Source organism: Lepidochelys kempii, chromosome 2 (assembly GCF_965140285.1).
Source record: "Lepidochelys kempii isolate rLepKem1 chromosome 2, rLepKem1.hap1, whole genome shotgun sequence".
Classification (NCBI taxonomy): Eukaryota; Metazoa; Chordata; order Testudines; family Cheloniidae; genus Lepidochelys; species Lepidochelys kempii.
The window spans coordinates 5,376,575-5,399,173 of record NC_136381.1 but is presented as its reverse complement, the minus strand read 5'-3'; the positions used below and the strand labels follow the sequence as shown (position 1 = coordinate 5,399,173).

Below are 22,599 nucleotides of genomic sequence, written 5' to 3'. Positions count from 1 at the left end.
GACTGAATCCGAAACGGCTTTGAGGGAGTAAAACAATACAAGGCAGCATCTGGTTGGTGGGACAAATTACAGCTACCACAGCTGGGAAGAACAGGTGAATAATCAACTCAAGTGTTCGTTCATGAGGGCCCATACTGGAGGGGGTATGGGGGCAGGCATGGGAGGTAAAGGTCTGTGGTAGGATGAAAAGTGTCAAGAGAGAGGGTGCTGATGAGAACCACAGAGCCGCTGTCCCAGGGAGCAGTTGTGCTGCACCCATGAGTGGATCTTTCGGCTAAGGGCATCTCACATACCCCGTTTTTCCAGCAAACAGACACACAATACATCTGGGCTCAGGCAAGAACGGGAACGTGTTTATTCAGGTGTGATGCTCACGGTGCGAGCACTGCATTCCTTTTACATAAGAAAAGTCGTCCAAGGAGCAGAATAAAGAAAACAATGTAAAAAACCAGAATCCAACCAGGGGTGAATGTGTCTGAGGTCTGTTTTTGGATCATGCCTTGCCGGCAGTCAGTCTGGTGCTGAGCCTTAGCGTGACGTGGATGGGAAATGTCTCTGCAGTAGCAAGAGGCAGGGGTCTTTAAGTATTCTGCTTTGGAGGTGGTTTGGGATAAACATTTTCTGGTGAGCTCTGACCTTTTTTTTTTTTAATCAGCCCTATCAACTGGGACTACAGGTATAAAAGCAGAAACCCAGCCAACATTATCCACCATTTCCTGATGGGTCAGGAGTGCAAGCGGGCATCTCCCCAGTGGGGCAGCACTGTTTAGTTGAGCTTCCCAGGCTTCCTGCACCCAAACCCATGGGAGCAGCCATCCAGATCTGCTGAGAGGCACAGAGGGGCACCCAGTGACAGCAGCAGGATTTCCTTGTGAACGGCAAGAGGGCAGGTATTGTCTAATGGGATCTGACAGAGAGTTTGGAAGAAAGGGCACCATCGGTAACCCTAGTATAGCTTTGCACAGAGAGGGGTTTGGTGTCTTGTTGGAGAAGCCGGAGCAGGTTCTTCAGGGCATCAAGTTCTTTTTTCCTGACCTGATCACAGTCCGGCCCTGATATAGACGAAGCTGGCCAAGATCGCCATGGCCAGCACCGAGTAGCTGACTTTCACGCTGCTGGCCCCGCTGATGTTGCACAAGAATGAACTGCAGCAGGAAACAGAGGCAGCTAGTATCCCTATGTTTATCCCAAAGCTGGGGCAAACTGAAGCACACCCCTTGGAGATGCTCTGCCCAGAATGTCTGCCTGTACCGGAAAAAGAAACAAGAGAAAGAGACTCAAGATTAAAATGTTTCCCAGAGTTCGGACAGGAGCTCCTTAGCTCTCCAAAGGAGATAATTGTACCGATGTAGCTAATCAATCCTGAGATGAGGAGGCCATTTCTCAGCAGTTAATGGCCTCACAGCCTGATCTCTGCCAGTGAATGCCCAGCCGTTAGAGGTCACTACTGCTATTATATACCATGAAAACAGCACTAGTCTCTTCCTAGCAGTTACAGACCCGTACGTAATAATCTGGGAACATCCCCTTCAGATTCCTGGCCAGGACGAGGGAACAGCCAATGAACCCTGAGAATCCATTCCAGATTGTCACACTCTGCCCACTGCATGCTGGGACAGGGCTTTGGGAGTTCAGTGGGGGCTGTGGGAACGCAGCACAGAGGTGACTGAGTCCTGTCTCCTGCTCTAGAGCGTCAGTGCTTTAAAGAGCTGGTAGTAGCTAGGTCACAGCAGAGCTCGTTAAGCAGCAGACACCAATATACCCAAAAAGGCTTCAACCTGGCCTCCTTTTGTCCATGCACAACCAGCCAGGCACTGGGATTGGAGCGTGCAAATTCTCTCACTTGCACATGCCAATAGCGGAAACTTGCACCAGCACGTGAGATGTTTGGTGCTTAAACCATCGCATGGCTTCCCCGGGCGTGGAAGGAGGCCAGACTGGGAAAGCAAGGCCCATAATGTCAGTTATGCAGGGCAGTTACAGCGGCCTGCCATCCAGCTGCTCTTGTTGTGATGTCTATGTTGTAACACGCGATAGGCCATATGGGCCCAGTATAAATGCTGTGTGTTTGACATGAGGGCATGAGTTGAGTGCTGGCAGCTGAAGCAAGGAGTCACGGTTATGAGCGGTCAAGAATTGTCTGCGCAAAAACAACTTATGTCCGTGGGGAATAGAAAGAATTAGCAGGAAGGGAATAACACCAGCTCTGCAGTTATGCAAGAATTGGGGGAAATGGAACGTCTTGGATTATGGCGGCCTGCCCACGCCTTGTGATCGGACTGAATTTCGACTGGCCGTCGGGATGTCCTTTGGATCTTCTGATTCTGGTGTAGCATGAAAGGAGTGTGAATGTGGAGCGAGTGGGGTTTATACTGTAATCAATACAAATATTTAGAGTATTATATACCAACACTCTGTCCGGTATCTGCCTGCTCCCCCATCCTGTAGGGAGGCCTCTACCAGAGCCTAACATTCTCATCCCCTGGGCGAGTTCCCTGCACAACTCAATAGCCTGCCACTACTTTTGTTAACTGAACCACATGGCAAGTAGTATCAGTGAGCCTCCCCAGGAACTGGCTACTCACAGTCCGCTCAAAATGCAGAGGTTGGAAATGACATTTACACTTGTGTATAATTGCCACTGGGTGCAATCGGGCGCAGGAGGGGCACAGCTGGGAGACGTCCTTTCCCCTGCGGTCCAGGGACAAAGGCAGCCATCTTTTCCCCCCAACAAACCGGAGGGAAAGGGGGGTGGGCTCAATGTCACAAGAATGCAGCAGAGCAGAGGAGGCTGCTTCCCTGAGAACCACTGCTGAGAAGCAGAGGATCCACTGAGCCCTTTCTAACTGCTCCCTCGCGCCGTTCAAGGCTGGCAGCCACTCAGGCAGGCAGCCTCCTTCCCTTTGACACCCATGGTAGCCCCTGCAGGGCCGCTGAGGAGCAGGTGGGAACTCAGTCCCAGCCCTCGCCCACCTCAGCTGGGGAGCACCCACTGCTGGGGAGCATCTGCAGGACTGGGCTATAAAGAGCCTCATTTCAGGACTTCAGCCAAGGCTGGAGGGGTAGATATGGAGTCCCCCCCATTGGCGTACGGGAAGCCTGACATTGCCTGCACTGCCCTCCGAGTCACTCCCTCGGCTGCGCCTACCATTCGGTTTCAAGGAGTGATTCCCCAGTTCCACATCAGCAATGTCCCATCCTTCCAGCAGAAGGAGGAAAGAAAACCTACTGATCTGGAACGGAAGCAGCACGTCATCTGGTAAAACGCTATGGAAAGACAATAGACAGAGCATGCCCAAGCTTACCAATTCCTGCACCAAGATACGTGGTCACACAGTAGTTTGCATCACTGGGACATATAGCTGGTGCCAGACAAGCCCAGTTGGAGGACTTTTCCTTACAGGTGAAGCACACCAGCGAGTGAGCTGCAAAAGGAAAACACAGCCCATGTTAGAGGTGTGCAGGAATATGTTATTGGTTCCTGGTCGACAGTCCCCATCCCTGTCACCTGCTGCTAATGAGCATCAAAATGGACCATATCCTGATGTTCTCAGCCACTATTTCAGGCCAAACTCTCATTGAACCCCACAATAGTTTTTCCTGTGCATCGATTACGGATTCAGAATTAGACCCACACGCGGGGGGTGGGAATTTTCAAAGGCAGAAATGACAGCTGGGCACCCAACTGCTATTTATGCCTCTGAAAAGTTCCCCCAACGCCCTCCGTGACACCCATTTGTAAATACTTTCTCAGCACGTTCCTTTCCAAAGCCAGAATGTTACAGACAGGAGCATAAGGAAAAACCAGCATGGACTTCTCAAGAACAAATCATGCCAAACCCACCTAATCTCCTTCTTTGACAAGGTTACCAGCTGAGTGGATAAGGGGGAAGCAGTAGGTGTAAAATTTCATTGATTTTGAGATAGTCCTACATGACATTCTCACTTGGGACAGTACCAACGTAATAGTTGCTTATTTATAATTAAGTTAGGAACCTTTTTCAATTTTAAGGATCGTAATGCATCAGTGATTGCATTTACGACGTATTTTCCATATGCAGAGGATATAATTTCCTTTCCTAAATGTTGATTCCTGTGCTGATTATTATTTAAAGCAATAAGCTGATTAATTTTACGTTGGGTTTTATTAAATAGTAGGGTTATGTCACGCATATTATAAACAGTAAACATTGCTGGTTTTGTGGATAAGTCCTGGGTTGAGTCTAATGGTCCATTTTTTTGTGTTGGTGTGTTCTGTTCTTCGTGCTCAGACAACTATGCTATCTGGCTTTATGGGATTGTAACAGTTGTGATACAGCATGGCCAGAGGGCAGCAGGAGAGTGTTTTTTGTTTTTGTTTTGTTTTTTTGAAGCAGAAAAGAATTTTATTTGTGTAACACTTACAAAGAATCACCAAAAAGGATAAAGCAAAACTATGCAACAAAACAAAAGCAAACACAAGGTATAACACAGCAGACTTCAGGAGGGAGAAGTGTTCAGGCTAGCCTGGGCCCAGAGCGGAGGGGCTTCCTCGACACATGTGGTCTTCCACCCTCCTGAGTTACCTGGTGGCCTAGAGCGGGGGGCTTCCTCGACACTCATGGTCTTCCACCCCCTCGAGTTACCTAGTGCCACGCCCAGTGTCACCGATTATTCCTCTCCTGAGAGTGCCCGACAAGATGGGCATGGCTGCGGGGTGGGCGGTTTGGGGGTGGGGGGGACGTACACCCACGTGTGATAGGACCCCTCCTAGGTGACAGTGATGATGGTATCCACAGCGGCAACGGCTGGGGCTGGGGTCTCTCGCTCTTTCCCTCAATCAAAGGGTCAGACGGAGGGAACCAGACGGGGTCACCGAGCAGAGAACCTCGGACAGCATCCAACGCTCTTCAAAGCAGGAGAGTGTCAGAAGGGAGCCTTATTCCCTGTAGAGGGAAGAAAGTTTGCTTTAAATTAATTAAAGCACCTGATGCCAATAAAAGCACCTGAAACCAGTCACATGATAAAACCCCCCTGCTTCAATCAGACAAGGAAAGGAGTTGAAGCAGAGCAGACTGGTGTTGGAGCAGAGACGGTTTGGAGGAGTTGAAGCAGAGTGGATCGGCGTTGGAGCAGAGAGCGGTTTGGAGGAGTTGAAGCAGAGGGGATCGGTGTTGGAGCAGAGACGGTTTGGAGGAGTTGAAGCAGAGTGGATCGGTGTTGGAGCAGAGAGCGGTTTGGAGGAGTTGAAGCAGAGTGGATTGGTGTTGGAGCAGAGAGCGGTTTGGAGGAGTTGAAGCAGAGGGGATCGGTGTTGGAGCAGAGAGCGGTTTGGAGGAGTTGAAGCAGAGTGGATCGGTGTTGGAGCAGAGAGCCGTTTGGAGGAGTTGAAGCAGAGGGGATCGGTGTTGGAGCAGAGAGCCGTTTGGAGGAGTTGAAGCAGAGCGGATCGGTGTTGGAGCAGAGAACGGTTTGGAGGAGTTGAAGCAGCGTGGATTGGTGTTGGAGCAGAGAGCGGTTTGGAGAAGTTGAAGCACAGTGGATTGGTGTTGGAGCAGAGAGCGGTTTGGAGGAGTTGAAGCAGAGCGGATCGGTGTTGGAGCAGAGAGCCGTTTGGAGGAGTTGAAGCAGAGCGGATTGGCGTTGGAGCAGAGAGCCGTTTGGAGGAGTTGAAGCAGAGGGGATCGGTGTTGGAGCAGAGAGCGGTTTGGAGGAGTTGAAGCAGAGTGGATTGGTGTTGGAGCAGAGAGCGGTTTGGAGAAGTTGAAGCAGAGTGGATTGGTGTTGGAGCAGAGAGCGGTTTGGAGGAGTTGAAGCAGAGTGGATCGGCGTTGGAGCAGAGAGCGGTTTGGAGGGAAGCAGAGGAGAGTTGGAGAAGTGCTGCGGCGGGCTAAGAAGACCAAGACCCTAGGTAAAGGGACACCTGGTTTGTGCAGAGGGAGAGCAGGAAGCCCCACAAGCTGAAGGGCAGGAGAGGGAAATAGCCCAGGGGAAGGAACCACTAGTTCTAGTGGTTTACTGCTATCCCTAGGGCCCCTGAGCCGGGACCCGGAGTAGAAGGCGGGCCCGGGTCCCTCCCTCTCCACTCCCCTCCTCTAGGACACTAGTGAAAAGAAACGGTGAAAAGAAAAGAAACGGTGCCCTGTAGTCCCACCCAAGAAGAGAAAACGCGAGACCCATCATAGTAGTGCCAGCAATTTGCCACAGTTTAGTCCCAAATTTGTGATTTTTGGCTTAGTCTTACCCTTAGAGCAACGATAAGGGTGTAGTAAATTTGAAATTTCAATGTTCATTTTATGGTTGCAATTTGCTGGGCTTCAGCTGGACTTCCTGGAAACTAAATGCAAAACGGTACCGTGAAATGCGTGCCAATAATAATGTCCAAAAGCTGTTACTGATGTCAAGGACAGTAAGCCACACAGCCTCTGGATCAAAGGACTTGATTAGATTTGGCATCTTGGCTACTGTCGGGGCACAAGTGGGTGTGACCTGATTCAGGCGTCTGTAATTAATTGTGAGACACCAAGAGCCATCTGGTTTCTTCACAGGCCAAATAGTCGTACTACCTGTGTCAATAAAGACTCGATAGTCTTTTCTCTGTATGGGTTTGCTTGTTTTGGGCTAATATATCTCCTCCTTTTACAATAGTGACTGCCATACATCCACAATCATGTTTGTGTTTAGCAAAGGCATCTGCATGCTTGCGAAGTAACGCCTGTACCTTAGGTTGGTCTGCACGATTAGCCACTATTTTGTTTCAATCATACCCCTCAGGTTCAGAGTCCTCCCCTGGAGATACCCTGCCACACTCAGGTATGATCTGAGTCATCCTTTGCCTGTTCTACAGTAAGACACAACAATTGGTTACCCAAATTAAGAACACATCCCTGTTTGTATCGGAAATCAATTCCCAATAGGCAATTTCCTTCCTTTCTTAGGTGACCTATCTGTACTTCAATGGGTGTAGAAAGTGTGGTAACAACCTGATTACTTGCAAAAGTTGCAAGTGTTTTTGTACACCCTGATGACAGAAAAGAGGATCTAAGATCCTTAACATGGATAATGCTAATTGCTGCCCTAGTATCGATAATACTGAGATACTGTGGGTCTCCTGCTTGCATCCCTGCCTACAGGAGCTAAGACTATGCTCGGGTCAATTGGCGTCATGCTTAGTAATTCATACAGTACGCAGACAAATAATCTACGGGTTTTCCTTCTGTCTTTCTGGAGGCTGTCCACCGGAGAAGAGGAAATGGGTCAACCAAGGCCACCGGACAGTTTGAGGGTGCCAGGCCTTGGCCTTCCATCATCAGTTCATTCATGCGGGCTTGGAGTTTCTGGATATCCCATCGTTGAGCTTCAAGCATCTGCTGCACTGTCTTAAACATCATTACAACTGAGTCCTCATCTTTGTGGGGACGCAGTGACTTGGGTCTCTACAGGCGTGAATTGTTCTGTGTGGTATCTGAAAAGAAAGGAAAACGGTCCCAGGCCCCTATATGGGATCCAAATGCATAATCCTGTTGAGGGGCATGCCCAGGCTTACTACATGGGTTAGGGTCATTTTGCCAATGCTGGGACCTAGGGAATTTAGGAACACCTCAGCCTAACCCTGTGGGGGGGGTTCCTCAAACCTCACAGTGAGATTAGCTCGTGGTTCCTGAAGTATTGCAACAGGGGCTTCATGCCGACCTATTTTAGGGCCTCCCTGAGAATATGCCTTGGCCAGTAAGGCTAATGCCTCCTTTAAAGGATCTGAAGATGTGAGGATCTTCTCTCCGGATAGGGAACTGGACTTCTATCCAAGCTTGAATTTATAATTTCTATGTTTTGACTTCTTTTACCCAAATTTATATTTTCCTCATCTGAGCTATCAAAACTTTCCACTGGAAATAATCCTGGATGAGCAGGATAACTTTTCATAACCTCTACGTCCTACACTCAAGGCATTTTTACACTGACGCAGGACATCATTTAGTCTGTTAAGATCTAGTGTAGTAGGGTGTTCTACCGGTACACCGGGTGATACCAACATACACCAAAGGGGTGTAGAGGGTCCACGAAATTCTAGGGACCTAGGCAATGTTGATGATCGCCCAAAAGCCAATAATTGTCCACCCAAAGGGGCTGGATCTCCTGATCTATACGGTGCCAATGTAACATTGGGTGGAGGAGCAGGAATTGCATCCCTTGATTGTTGTATTTCTCTTTGTTTTAACTTAGATTATTACATTACAGGCGCTAGCTACTTGTGTCACTTGTGACATCTCATCTTCCAGTCCCTGAAAAATCACAGTCTCTAAAAGCACTCCCTTTTCACTATCGGGGCAGACACTAACAGAGGAGAGGATATCTCCTCCCCCTTTGCTCTGCTCATCTCATCTTTTCATAGAATCATAAAATATCAGGGTTGGAAGGGACTTCAGGAGGTCATCTAGTCAACCCCCTGCTCAAAGCAGAGTAAAATCCCCAGCTAAATCATCCCCGCCAGGGCTTTGTCAAGCCTGACTTTAATAACTTCTAAGGAAGGAGATTCCACCACCTCCCTAGGTAACACATTCCAGTGTTTCACCACCCTCCTAGTGAAAAAGTTTTTCCTAATATCCAACCTAAACCTCCCCCACTGCAACTTGAGATCATTACTCCTCGTTCTGTCATCTGCTAACTGAGAACAGTCTAGATCCATTCTCCTTGGAACCCCTTTTCAGGTAGTTGAAAGCAGCTATCAAATTCCCCTCATTCTTCTCTTCTGCAGACTCAACAATCCCAGTTCCCTCAGCCTCTCCTCATAAGTCATGTGTTCCAGTCCACTAATCATTTTTGTTGCCCTCCGCTGGACGTTTTCCAATTTTTCCACATCCTTCTTGTAGTGTGGGGCCCAAAACTGGACACAGTACTCCAGATGAGGCCTCACCAATGTTGAATAGAAGGGAACGATCACATCCCTCCATCTGCTGGTAATGACCCTACTTATACAGCCCAAAATGCCATTGGCCTTCTTGGCAACGAGGGCACACTGTTGACTCATATGTAGCTTCTTGTCCACTGTAACCCCGAGGTCCTTTTCTGCATAACTGCTGCCTAGCCATTCGGTCCCTAGTCTGTAGCGGTGCATGGGATTCTTCTGCCCTAAGTGCAGGACTCTGCACTTGTCCTTGTTGAACCTCATCAGATTTCTTTTGGCCCAATTCTCTAATTTGTCTAGGGCCCTCTGTATCCTATTCCTACCCTTCAGAGTATCTACCTCTCCTCCCAGTTTAGTGTCATCTGCAAACTTGCTGAGGGTGCAATCCACACCATCCTCCAGATCATTATGAAGATATTGAACAAAACCAGCCCAAGGACCGATCCTTGGGGCACTCCACTTGATACCGGCTGCCAACCAGACATGAAGCCATTGATCACTACCCATTGAGCCCGACAATCTAGCCAGCTTTCTATCCACCTTATAGTCCATTCATCCAGCCCATACTTCTTTAACTTGCTGGCAAGAATATTGTGGGAGACCGTGTCAAAAGCTTTGCTAAAGTCAAGGAACAACACGTCCACTGCTTCAACTTCATCCACAGTTATCTCATCATAGAAGGCAATTAGATTAGTCAGGCATGACTTGCCCTTGGTGAATCCTTGCTGACTGTTCCTGATCACTTTCCTCTCCTCCTGCTTCCGAATTGATTGCTTGAGGACCTGCTCCATGATTTTTCCAGGGACTGAGGTGAGGCTGACTGGCCTGTAGTTCCCAGGATCCTCCTTCTTCCCTTTTTTTAAAGATGGGCACTACATTAGCCTTTTTCCAGTCGTCTGGGACTTCCCCCAATCGCCATGAGTTTTCAAAGATAATGGCCAATGGCTCTGCAATCACATCCGCCAACTCCTTTAGCACTCTCGGATGCAGCGCATCCAGCCCCATGGACTTGTGCACGTCCAGTTTTTCTAAATAGTCCCGAACCACTTCTTTCTCCACAGAGGGCTGGACACCTCCTCCCCATGCTGTGCTGCCCAGTGCAGCAGTCTGGGAGCTGACCTTGTTCGTGAAGACAGAGCCAAAAAAAGCATTGAGTACATTAGCTTTTTCCACATCATGTGTCACTAGCTTGCCTCCCTCATTCAGTAAGGGGCCCACACTTTCCTTGGCTTTCTTCTTGTTGCCAACATTCCTGAAGAAACCCTTCTTGTTACTCTTAACATCTCTTGCTAGCTGCAACTCCAGGTGCGATTTGGCCTTCCTGATTTCACTCCTGCATGCCTGAGCAATATTTTTATACTCATCCCTGGTCATTTGTCCAATCTTCCATTTCTTGTAAGCTTCTTTTTTGTATTTAAGTTCAGCAAGGATTTCACTGTGAAGCCAAGCTGGTCGCCTGCCATATGAACTATTCTTTCTACATATCAGGATGGTTTGTCCCTGTAACCTCAATAAGGATTCTTTAAAATACCGCCAGCTCTCCTGGACTCCTTTCCCCCTCATGTTATTCTCCCAGGGGATCTTGCTCATCAGTTCCCTGAGGGAGTCAAAGTCTGCTTTTCTGAAGTTCAGGGTCCGTATTCTGCTGTTTTCCTTTCTTCCTTGTGTCAGGATCCTGAACTCGACCATCTCATGATCACTGCCTCCCAGGTTCCCATTCACTTTTGCTTCCCCTACTAATTCTTCCCAGTTTGTGAGCAGCAGGTCAAAAAGAGCTCTGCCCCTAGTTGGTTCGTCCAGCACTTGCACCAGGAAATTGTCCCCTACATTTTCCAAAAACTTCCTGGATTGTCTGTGCACCGCTGTATTGCTCTCTCAGCAGATATCAGGGTGATTGAAGTCTCCCATGAGAACCAGGGCATGCGATCTAGTAGCTTCTGCGAGCTGCCGGAAGAAAGCCTCGTCCACCTCATCCCGTGGTCCGGTGGTCTATAGTAGACTCCCACCACGACATCACCCTTGTTGCTCACACTTCTAAACTTAATCCAGAGACTATCAGGTTTTTCTGCAGTTTCATACCGGAGGTCTGAGCAGTCATACTGCTCTCTTGCATACAATGCAACTCCCCCACCTTTTCTGCCCTGCCTGTCCTTCCTGAACAGCTTATATCCATCCATGACAGTACTCCAGCCATGTGAGTTATCCCACCAAGTCTCTGTTATTCCAATCACATCATAATTCCTTGACTTTGCCAGGACTTCCAGTTCTCCCTGCTTGTTTCCCAGGCTTCGTGCATTTGTGTATAGGCACTTGAGATAACCCACTAATTGCCCCTCATTCTCAGTATGAGGCAGGAGCCCTGCCCTCTCGCGCACTCCTGTTTCCTCCCGGTATCCCACTTCCCCACTTACCTCAGGGCTTTGGTCTCCTTCCCCCGGTGAACCTAGTTTAAAGCCCTCCTCACTAGGTTAGCCAGCCTGCTTGCGAAGATGCTCTTCCCTCTCTTCGTTAGGTGGAGCCCATCTCTGCCTAGCACTCCTCCTTCTTGGAACACCATCCCATGGTCAAAGAATCCAAAGCCTTCTCTCTGATACCACCTGCATGGCCATTCATTGACTTCCACCATTCAACGGTCTCTACCCAGGCCTTTTCCTTCCACGGGGAGGATGGACGAGAACACCACTTGCACCTCAAACTCCTTTATCCTTCTTCCCAGAGCCACGTAGTCCACAGTGATCTGCTCAAGGTCATTCTTGGCAGTATCATTGGTGCCCACGTGGAGAAGCAGGAAGGGGTAGCGATCTGAGGGCTTGATGAGTCTTGGCAGTCTCTCCATCACATCGCGAATCTTAGCTCCTGGCAAGCAGCTGACTTCTCGGTTTTCCCGGTTGGAGCGGCAGATAGATGACTCAGTCCCCCTGAGGAGAGAGTCCCCGACCACCACCACCCGCCTCCTTCTCTTGGGAGTGGTGGTCGTGGAACCCCCATCCCTAGGACAATGCATCTCATGCCTTCCAATTGGCAGAGTCCACATCCGCCAACTCCTTTAGCACTCTTGGATGCAGCGCCATTTTACATTACTAATCGCCTCCTCTATGATGACACTGAACTCTGCCTCCTCTGGTGCCACCCTGGGACTTCCTTTCCCTGTCTGCAGACTGCTGGTAGCTTCTGCGCTTCTAACTTCCTCTTTTGACTCTCCCTGTGGCTCCTGAGACTTAATCTCCAATTCCACTTCTAAAGGTACTATATTAGCCTGAGCTAATTCTCTCACCTTACTTCTAGTAATTGGCCCTGCAGATTTTTTTGTCTCCATCAGTTCCACCATGCCAATAGGGGTGGGAACCGATTCTTTATCCTCCTCTAACACATCTTCTATTTTTTTCAACTCTTTGATTCTTTTTAACAGTTGACCAAGGTCTGATGTATAGCTGTCCAGTGATTTTAAGCTGGCATCCAAAGTTTGCTGGGCTTTCCTGAGTAACTCTAATTTTTTTATTTAATTTCTTTCCCAGCGAACTATAAGCTACGAGCAGACATTTAACAGCTATTTCCTTTACCAGTTTAGCCTTTCTTTTTTTTTTTTCTGCTTTGTTTCTACATCAAATATCTCACTCACAAAACCCCAGGGTTACAATGCTCAGATATCATCTTGCTATTCCTCAGCTGTTCTAAACCATCTCCATGTTCCTGACTGTATTTTCTGGCAAAGTTTTCTAAAGCCAGACTGTGGGCAACTTCAACAGACTCTACTCTTGCCCTTGCTCCACTTACCTTAACACGTAACATAGAACTCATTTGAATTCTAAAATTTCACTAGCTTATATAATAAATTATAATGAACACTCTGCTGTTTTTACTCTGTAACTGAAGGTGTCCCTTCACTATACCCCAAACCGGTTTTTACAACTAGTTTAATAAGTCCCAAGTAAATGATAGAGGCGTCGGGGCACATTCCCCTCTCTTCCCTCGATGGCTCGTTGTTGATTGAGAGGTCTTTCCCTCTGTCGGGACCTGCCAAACAGCTGGGAAACACTGAGGCAGACAGATCAGAGGTGCAGCCTGGGAGAGTTATGGGGACTGAGGAACTGTACAAGTTCTGAGTTAGTGCGGCCTCTTGGCAGTAATTAATACATATATTTATCAACTCCCCCGCCACCATTAATGTGGGTCATCAGGCCCGATACTACTGCTAATATCTTATTGGTACCATTCGTTATAACTTCAACCTTTAACAAAGCCCCTTAAAAGGCACGTATCACTTTTAAAATAATAACACTATTACTTTATCTTGCAAGATTAAATTCAAAACCTCCAAAATAAAACTCTAAGTCAAACCACAGCACAGACAGGAAACACTGGATTGCTGCTGAGCCGCAGCCACAGGAAATCAGGTTCCTGTGTTCTTAAGAGTGAGTTAGCAAGCCATAAAATCTTGCACTCTAACTCTCTGTAACTTTAACTCTTTACTTATGCCTCAGGTGAGATTCTCAGGGGTCTAAGGATGTCTAGAATCCCTGAAAATTCCTGTCACACACTCCTCGAGTCTCCTGGCTGGCTTGCCAGTCTGTAGCCTGATTTAGGGTGTACTAATAATATTAATTTAATTTATCAATTTAATTCTTATTTAATTTAGTTAATTAATATTAACAATAATTAATTATTAATATTAATAGTATTGGTTTTAGGCTCACCAATCTGTTTGATCAGAAGATAAAAGTTCTTGTCCCGAATCAGGCTTCACAGACTTTACAAACGACCCTCGGGGGTAGGACAGGAAGCTTACACTGAGACAGATATAGCCTTAAAGACTTTTTATTAAAATCAATAATAGTAAGTAAATGGTAAAATACTCAGAGTTACAACGTTACAATTGCATTACTGCTATTCAAAAGATACATATGATAATATAGTATTATATGCGACAAAGCTTTGGTTAATATACAGTAACTTCTCACTTAATGTTGTAGTTATGTTCCTGAAAAATGCAACTTTAAGTGAAACGATGTTAAACGAATCCAATTTTTCCCATAAGATTTCATGTAAATGTGGGGGGTTAGGTTCCAAGGAAATGTTGGGGGGGCAGACAAAAGGCATTATCTAGTGTACAGTACTGTACTGGACTGTGGTTGGGAAGTGCCCCTGGCTTACCCCACACAGGCACAGCCCGCTGCAGGCAAGGATGCTAGGAAGCACCTTCAAAGCAGCAGCTTCCCCAGAGAAGAATAGGTGCCGACATTGCTGGGGGATGCTCCAGGCCCGCCTCTTCCCGTCCCTGCTCCACTCCAGGCCCACCTCTTCCCACCCCGCACTCCACCTCCTCTCCTGAGCACGCTGCATCCCTGCTCCTTCCCCCCCGCCCAAAGTCCTAAGCGCCACCAAACAGCTGTTTGGCAGCACTTAGGACTTTCTGGGAGGGAGGGGAGGAGTGGAGACACAGCGCTTCCCCGCTCCTGCCCCTCCCTCCCAGAGAGTCCTAAGCACTGTTTGGTGGTGGGGGAAGCCCTGGGAGAGAGAGGGAGGAGGCGGAGAAGAGGAAGTTGTGCAATGCTCCCTTGTAAAGTCGCTGCTCTTCCACAGCATCTTACAAGCACTGGAAAGAACAGGCAGCCAAATGACATTATAAGGGAGCATTGCACAACTTTAAACGAGCATGTTCCCTAATTGAACAGTGACATAACCTTGAAACAACGTTAAGTGGGAGGACATTAAGTGAGGAGTTACTGTAATCACACCCTTCCTTGATAACCTGGTGGTAAGAGACACAGGACCAGCCCTGCGATTCAGGTTTTTTAATTACTGAGTGAGAGATGCAGTGCTCAGAAGAAACTAATACCAAGTGCTATTAAAACTAACTTAGGGTTTACTTGACTAACTTAAACTTAAAACCTAATAAACAAACTAAGAATAAAACGAAGGAAAACCTAGCTTAGCCTAGTTCCCTTGAAACTTAAAGTTTAAGAAGAACAAGTATAGCCTACTAATAGTAGTAGTCATAGTAGACAGAATAGAATAGAAGAGGAAGAGGAATAGAGATAGAGTAGAAAAAGAATTCTCTAGTGAGGTGGGTCACCTCTTTTATAAGGCACAAGTGCCGGAAATCCTTCCTCCTATCCCCAAATTTCATTTCTCACCCACAAAATGTTAGGGGATGCTTACTCCATAGGCTAGTATGTATGTGCGTACTGATGACATGTACATACGCACATAAGTTTCCTTGTGGTGTACCTGTTACGTCTGTGGCTACAACATTGAAAAAAACCCTATGCCATTCTTCCATTGTCTATTGGTCTAGATAAAAGGTCTTCGCTGTTTAGGTAAGAAGATATAAGTCAACTTTGCTTTCTGGGTAAAAGGTCTTAATACAGATATGCTAACTTTGCCTTAGCTTAACATACAGGATATGGCCTGTAGGTCTTTTGCATTACAGCCAAACTTATTTTTAATATAAATGTATAAACCTATTACAATACATCAAATACTTAAACTATAAGAAATTATATATATATATATATGCAAGCAAGCAGGTTAATCCTATAGGCTACAAGAGGAAAGCCTCCCATTGACACAGCCTCAGATGGCACAATCCTCCGAGGAGCCCATGAATTAATGAATTAATTTCATGGTTCAATTCTGAGTCAGTACAAATGGCATCACAGAGATTCCACATTGATTGTCCCTCGGTGATTCTAAGGCAGATGATCTTAGTTCAGTTTGCATTCCATCAGTGCCACAAATTTAGCCTGGATCATTCCTGTTTACTCATCACCACTAATCTAGCTCAGGTTCTTATACAGCCCCCCCAATACCATAGCAGCTGAGTATCTCAGAATTTTTAATGTATTTATCCTCACAACACCCCTGTTTTTACATATGTTTTACCTATGTTTTTACATATGAAGAAACTGAGACACAGCGAGACTAAGTAACTTGCCCATGGACATGCAGGAAGTTTGTAGCAGAACAGGAATTTAAACCTAGGTCTCTCAATACTACTCTAGTGCCTGATCAACCAGACCATCCTTCCTCTCACTAATAATCATTTTATGATCACACAACAATTCTGAGGATGTGTGAGCCAGAATAGAACCCAGCTCCACCCCCTCTCCCAGAGCTACGCTGGCAAACACGGTTAAAGAGGAGTGAAAATGATTTTTTTCGTAATTCCAAATACTCATGTTGAGTAGCTAGGTGCAATTTACAACACTGTGGGATATTACCCCTTTTGGCCACAGGGTCACACTGGGAGCTCATGTTCAGCAGATTATCCACCACGGCCCCACAAAGCTTTTTCAGAGTCACTACTTCCCAGGGAGAGTCCCCCCTCCTGTAAATATGGCCGACATTTTTGTCCCTAGATGTATACCTTTACATTTAGCCATATTAAAACACAGATTGTTTGCTTGCGCCCAGCTTACCAAGCAATCCAGATTGCTCTCGATCAGTGACCTGAGCTCTTCATTATTTACCACTCCCCTAGTTTTTCTGTCACCTGTAAATTTATCAGTGATGACGTTGTTTTCTTCCAGGTCACTGATAGAAATGTTAAATAGCATAGGGCCAAGAACTGATCCCTGCAGGATCCCACTGGAGACACACCCACTCATTGACGATTCCCCATTGACAGTTACATTGCGACACCTATCAGCGAGCCAGCTTTTAGGCCAGGTCTACACTACCACTTACGTTGCCAAAATTTACGCCACTCACAGGTGTGAAAAAACAGCCCCCCATCCCTCCTGGAGAGACATCAGTTACACCGACCTAACTGCTAGTGTGGACAGTGCTATGTCACTCACCCGCCAACATAACCTCAACCACGTATTGCGGGTGGTTTAATTCTGTCAGCGGGAGAGCTCTGTCCGGTCGGCATACAGCAGCCACATGAGAGATCGTACCGAGGCACAGCTGCATCGGTACAGCCATGCCACTGTAAGCGCGCCAGGGTAGACGTGGCCGTAGTCAGTGTGTGCCACGCTAATGTTCTGTCAGCCTAGTTTTTTCATCAAAATCTCACACGGCACCAAGTCAAATGCCAGTACGAGTAAGTACATTACAGAGAAAAAACAGAAACAACGGGCTCCTGAAAAATAGCTAATAATAGAAAACGTAATGAAGAGAGAGGAATTATTTAAGGAGGCTGAGACTGAAACTACAGAACAAAGAACCTAAGCAATGCAAGCACAAAAACCAGTTGCCACCAATCAGATGATGGAACAATTTGCCAGGGGAAGAAGCTTTTGGTGCTCAGCTACTAGAGATGCTGACGAACTCATGAGATACAACACAACCCTCAGGTTTCAAAGTAACAGCCGTGTTAGTCTGTACCCGCAAAAACAAAGGGAGGACTTGTGGCACCTTAGAGACTAACCAATTTATTTGAGCATGAGCTTTCGTGAGCTACAGCTCACTTCACCGGATGCATTCAGTGGAAAATACAGTGGGGAGATTTATATACACGGAGGACATGGAACAATGGGTGTTCCCATACACACTGTAATGAGAGTGATCAGGTAAGGTGAGCTATAACCAGCAGGAGAGGGGGGAAAAAAAACCCTTTTGTAGTGATAATCAAGGTGGGCCATTTCCAGCAGTTGACAAGATATCACTACAGAAGTTTTTTTGTTTTTTGGGTTTTTTTCGCCTCTCCTGCTGGTAATAGCTCACCTTACCGGATCACTCTCGTTACAGTCTGTATGGGAACACCCATTGTTTCATGTTCTCTGTGTATATAAAACCTCCCCACTGTATTTTCCACTGCATGCATCCAATGAAGTGAGCTGTAGCTCATGGAAGCTTATGCTCAAATAAATTTGTTAATCTCCAAGGTGCCACAAGTACTCCTTTTCTTTTTACAGCCCTTAGGAAATGCCTTTGAGAACCACTGATCTAAGCTCTTCCCCTGCTTGTTCAGGGAAAGCCCCTGGCAGGCCGGACCGGTTTGTTTACCTGCCACGTCCGCAGGTTCGGCCGATCGTGGCTCCCACTGGCCGTGGTTCGCCGCTCCAGGCCAATGGGGCTGCGAGAAGCGGTGTGGGCCAAAGTACGTGCTGGCCGTCCTTCCCGCAGTCCCCATTGGCCTGGAGCGGTGAACCACGGCCAGTGGGAGTCGCGATCGGCCGAACCTGCGGACACGACAGGTAAACAAACCGGTCCGGCCTGCCAGGGGCTTTCCCTGAACAGCGGCCGCACCGGCTTTGAGAACCACTGCCTTAGATAAAACCTGTGCAATCTGACCTTGCAAAGAGCAGAGCTCAGCCAAGGCTTTCAAACCCCGACCCAAAACCCAGTGCAGTCAGTGGAAAGACTCCCGCTGACATCACGGGGCTTTGGATCAAGCCGTTACTGCCCACACCAGCTCTGTCCGTGTTCTCCAGGCAGTCACTGCTCTTCTTCAACAGCCCAGTACTTGGCACTCAAATACCACTTGATGTCTTCAAGGCAGGTTAATGTGTAGCCAGCTAAAGCAAAGGGAGTTTCTTGGGAGAGGCTCCTTATATGGCAAAAGGAATATTGAGAACAAAGCTCTGGGGACAAAGCTATCTGCAATAATCCCATTTGCCTGGCAAAGGGTGTCTATTGTCCAGGCACAGAGGCCAGCAGATTTCTCTCATGCTCTGGGCTTAATTTGATCACATACAAACTGGGACTCGGAAAATAACACACATCATGATGGGCTTAAATACTGCGGCGTAGAATCCAGAGTGAGTATCTAGAGGGGGCAGCTAAGATCATCTTAAGAACAGTGAGAAACCAACTAGTTCTTTCTCAGTGTGGACCCCACAGAACCAGAAACCCAGGTGGCTGGAGCTGGTCAGTTCTCTTGGGCTCAGGCTGTAGTTTACCCTGGCACCCGGTGCAGGTCTTGGGGTGACTTATTTATGTACATTAATGTGAGTAAACAGTAAGAGAGGGGGATAATACATTTGTATAGACAATCAAAAGACAACAACATCTGGGAGCATATAAATGGGGAAATCTTCGAACAAGTGAACATTCACTGGTTAATAACCGAGCCTGTTCTTCCTAGGATTTAGTGGCAAATAAATAAATAAATAAAAGCCTGTTCCACAAACACCTTTTATCCCTGGAGGTCTCCCAACCAAGTATCAAACCTCCCCAGACCTCCTTATTTTTAAAACCAGATGAGCTCAGGAAGAGTTGGAGGAGTAAAATTTATCCTCCATTAAGAATCAACCAGTAGCTCCTCCAACCAGAACCTACTGCTGTGACCCCCCTCCCATATTACTGGATTCCACCACAGCATTGTAAGATCGTAGGGCCTGAGTCTGATCTCACTTGTGCCGATGTTCCACTGCGCCAGCTTAATTGAATTCAGTGCAGTTACTCCTGATTTACTCCACTGTATCTGGGATCAATCAGACCCTTATGTTTTTAGCTGACCACAGTAGAAGAACTTGCAAAAGTTGTGGTTGCAAGAAAGCAATGCTGAGAAGCACTGATCGCCCTGAGTAAAAGAGCCTAGCTCAGAGGATAACCGTATAAAAGATTTCTTTAAGAGACAACTAGACCTGTCTCTAGGGCTAGTCAGCCCCCGCTCATCTCCCCCTAGGCCTTTCAAGACATGCTGCTGTTGGAAGGAGCTCAGATCCACAGAACTGTGCTCTCTCTTGCATCCAGAGCACTGCATCCCCCTAAGCATCGTGAAATGGAGAAAATTTGCTATGCCTGCACTGAGCTATTTTTATTACATCCACACAAGCTAGTGCTCAAAAGGCAGCCAACGCACCAGCCGTTGCTTCACAGGACCAAGCGGCTGGCTGCAAAGGGAGGTTTGCAGACGTGCCAGCTCCCACTTAAAGGTAGAGTCTTTGCCCACGGTGCTGCAAAAATCCCCCTCTGCCCCTGCCATTTCTAGCCACTTCCCTGGCTCTTTGTCTGGCACAGAGGAATCATGAGCAGCATCTCACCTTGCTCCACACACAGAATCGCCACCAGCAGGGCGAGAAGAAAAGCCTTCATCTTCGGCCTGCCGTCACAGTGTGGGCAGAAGGGAAGCTGCTTCTTGGGGGGCTGGTTATAAAGGAGGATCTTGGTGTTTACCTTTGAAGGCAGTGCATGCAAAGACTGTGAATTAGCGGGGAGGAGACAGAAGATTGATGGCTGGGTGTGGGATGTGCAGGGGAGTTTGCTCACGTGGTTTTTTTTCTTAGTTCAAGAGCAGCCAGAGGAATCAAGGCTCAGAGTCTTAACAGTATGCAGTGCCCCAGGAAATGTAACTGTGTTTGGTTTCATTTCCCCGCTGCAGTCTGGAGGGAGGAGGAAATGCATGAGCACTAAAGCATTACTGTGCCAAAAGCTTTTGCACAAGGAGATGGTTAATACACTGCATAAGCCAGACACCAGCGATGGAAAATCCCTACTCTATTGTCTAATCCAGTGATTCTTAACCTTTTCTATACCGGGTTCCAACAGCAAATAGGGTGGGGACCCTCTCCCTGCCTTCTAGGCACAGAGAGAGGGATGAGGATCACCAGTGCAGCTGGCCAGTACTGAGAAGCTCCATCCTCTGAAAAAGTTCCAGTTGGTGATAAATCTTTCTGTCCCAAATCTCCCAGCACCCTAGGCCACCTACCTCCTGGCCTGGCAGGCTGCTGGACTGCCCTGGCTCCATGATGCCTCCAGCTGCCCGACTCCCCATCGGCCCAGCTGGCTGTGCAGCCCAAGGCACCAAGGGGCGGGGCAGCCCCACAGAGCGGGAGGCAGGCAGCACTGGGAATTGGGGAGCTCAAGGAGTGGGGCAGCCTGCCAGGCAGGCGGATGGGAAGGCAGGCAGCAAGGAGTTGCAAGGAGCAGGGCAGGTGGGAATTGTTGGGCAGACCAGGAAGCTGGCTGTCTGGGGAGTCAGCGGTGAGGAGAGTCAGGCAGCCTGGTGGTCCCCAGGCAGCACCCGGGGAGCCAGCGAGCATGGGGCTCCAGGGAGCGGAGCAGCCCACCAGGTAGGGAGTCAGGAGAACCACGGAGGCAGACAGCTACATCAGGGATGGGGAAGGAGACAGCCTGGGGAGATGGATGCTCGGGGATTTGGGGAACCCGAGTTCCCATACTTCCCTCCAGGCGGGCTGCTGGGGAGATGGGTGGTGAGCTGGCAGGAAGTCAGGCCGGTTTCTCTCAGAAGTTTCGGCCAAATCGACGTGTTCCCACAGAACATTGTCAAACCCCAGCTTGGGCGAGAACCCCTAATTTAAACCCATTTCCTTCCCAAGAGACTGCATCCTTCTCTTGGCTTTCTCCAGTCTGGTTTAAAATGCCCCAGAATATGAGGTTTCCACAGTTCTCTCATCATATATTATTATTTAGTGCTGAATTCCCGGGGGCGGTGGGACTGGCCTCTGTATTTCTGTTGCCTGAGGCTTGTCCATTAAAATGGGTTCCTGTGACCTTTCCTTTATTTACTTTGCAAAGTCAAGCACGCGAAAGTTAGGTGTGATGAACCTGCTCCGCCAGGGGACTACAACTCCCATCAGTCCCTTCCCCACAGCGCTTCCCTGTCTCCAGGCCAGCTAGGAGGAAGGACCCTGAGCTGAAAATGATGGGGCTCTTTTGGGAGGCAGCAGCCGCATGGCTAACCAGGAGCTGCAGAGAAGCAGGATGCCAAGAACTGTCTGCAGACCTAGGTGTGGAACAGGCTGCGCGCTGGGCATTGCAGACGGGTGCTGGTCTGTGTGGGGCTTACGGGGGACCAGCAGCAGCTGGGCACGGAGCCAGTGCAGAGGGGCCCCAATGAGAGACACTAACGGAGCCTGGCCTGGAAACTTCAGAGCTCCTATTTGCTTGAATAGGGACTGGCCTGGAGAGGGCACCCCATGCACTCGGTCTGAAGAGACCTGACTTGAGTGGACTGTCCCAGGGACTCAAACAAGAGCTGCTCTTGCTCACTGGGAACTGTAACTGCACAAAGGGTATTTGCAACCTTCCCTTTCCTGCCAGGCCTAGTAAAATACCCTTTCCCGTAGCCATGCCTCAGAGCGGTTACTGGGACCCGCCAGGGCTGGCATCTACACTGCTTGCCTCCAAGTCGCAGCACACCTGGCATGCTACTGGCACCCCAGGGTTTTTCCCCACAGGACAAGTGCCTCATTCAGTGCATCCAGGGATGGTCACACAGGGGGCAGAATTAAGTTGCTAGGGCAAGTAAAAACCTACCTGGCATTTGCTAGTTTTCGAGTGCTTGACTTTGCAACTTTAATGTAGTTTCTTGGGTGAGCTATTTAAGATTTAAATTACGGTAGCACCAGGGACCCCAATCAGGGCACAGGGATGATGCTGAGGGAGCTGCTAAGGGGGGCAAGAGCAGCGACAGCAAGAAAAGAGCCCTCGGGTAGGGTCTGCCTCATCCCACTTAATTGAGTTGGGGTGGTGGGCAGCAGCATTGACTGCATTGGGGCCAGGGGAGGCATTAGTAGAATTTGGGGCAGATGAAGCGGGGACTCTCCTCTTTCTCTACATCTCCCTCCACCTGATACCCCTGGCAGGGACCCTCTCCCAAAATCCCCAAGCCCCTCAGCTAGGACCTTCCTTTTTTCTGTAACCGACCGACTCAGGGCCTGCAGCAGGGCCAGTCTCTGGGCAACTTAATGAGCACATGAGCTGGCCTGCAGTAGGCTGCCTGATTGGCTATCTCCGCCCCACTGGTGGGAAGAGTCAGCAGACTGGCTATTAAGCCAAGCAGCTTCTCCTTCCTTCCTTGACTC

The 22,599-nt window shown here is 48.3% G+C and overlaps 1 protein-coding gene across 1 annotated transcript; it reads right to left on the bottom strand.

Annotated features, from left to right (window-relative positions):
* Positions 1-332: 332 nt before the first annotated feature.
* On the bottom strand, positions 333-20,078 carry LOC140906303 (lymphocyte antigen 6E). The gene is made up of 3 exons (XM_073329967.2): positions 19,816-20,078; positions 3,306-3,425; positions 333-1,245 (listed from the first exon to the last, which is right to left on the bottom strand). The coding sequence occupies exons 1-3, from the start codon at positions 19,865-19,867 to the stop codon at positions 1,040-1,042; spliced, it is 378 nt and encodes a 125-aa protein (XP_073186068.1). The 5' UTR covers positions 19,868-20,078; the 3' UTR covers positions 333-1,039.
* Between the last annotated feature and the right edge of the window lie 2,521 nt (positions 20,079-22,599).

Coding starts and splice junctions, on each gene's coding strand:
- LOC140906303 (XM_073329967.2), bottom strand. CDS start 19,867: ATGAAGGCTTTTCTTCTCGCCCTGCTGGTGGCGATTCTGTGTGTGGAG. Junction 3,426..19,815: donor GATTCTGTGTGTGGAGCAAG/GTGAGATGCTGC, acceptor TTCCTTTTGCAG/CTCACTCGCTGGTGTGCTTC. Junction 1,246..3,305: donor GTATCTTGGTGCAGGAATTG/GTAAGCTTGGGC, acceptor TTTCCGGTACAG/GCAGACATTCTGGGCAGAGC.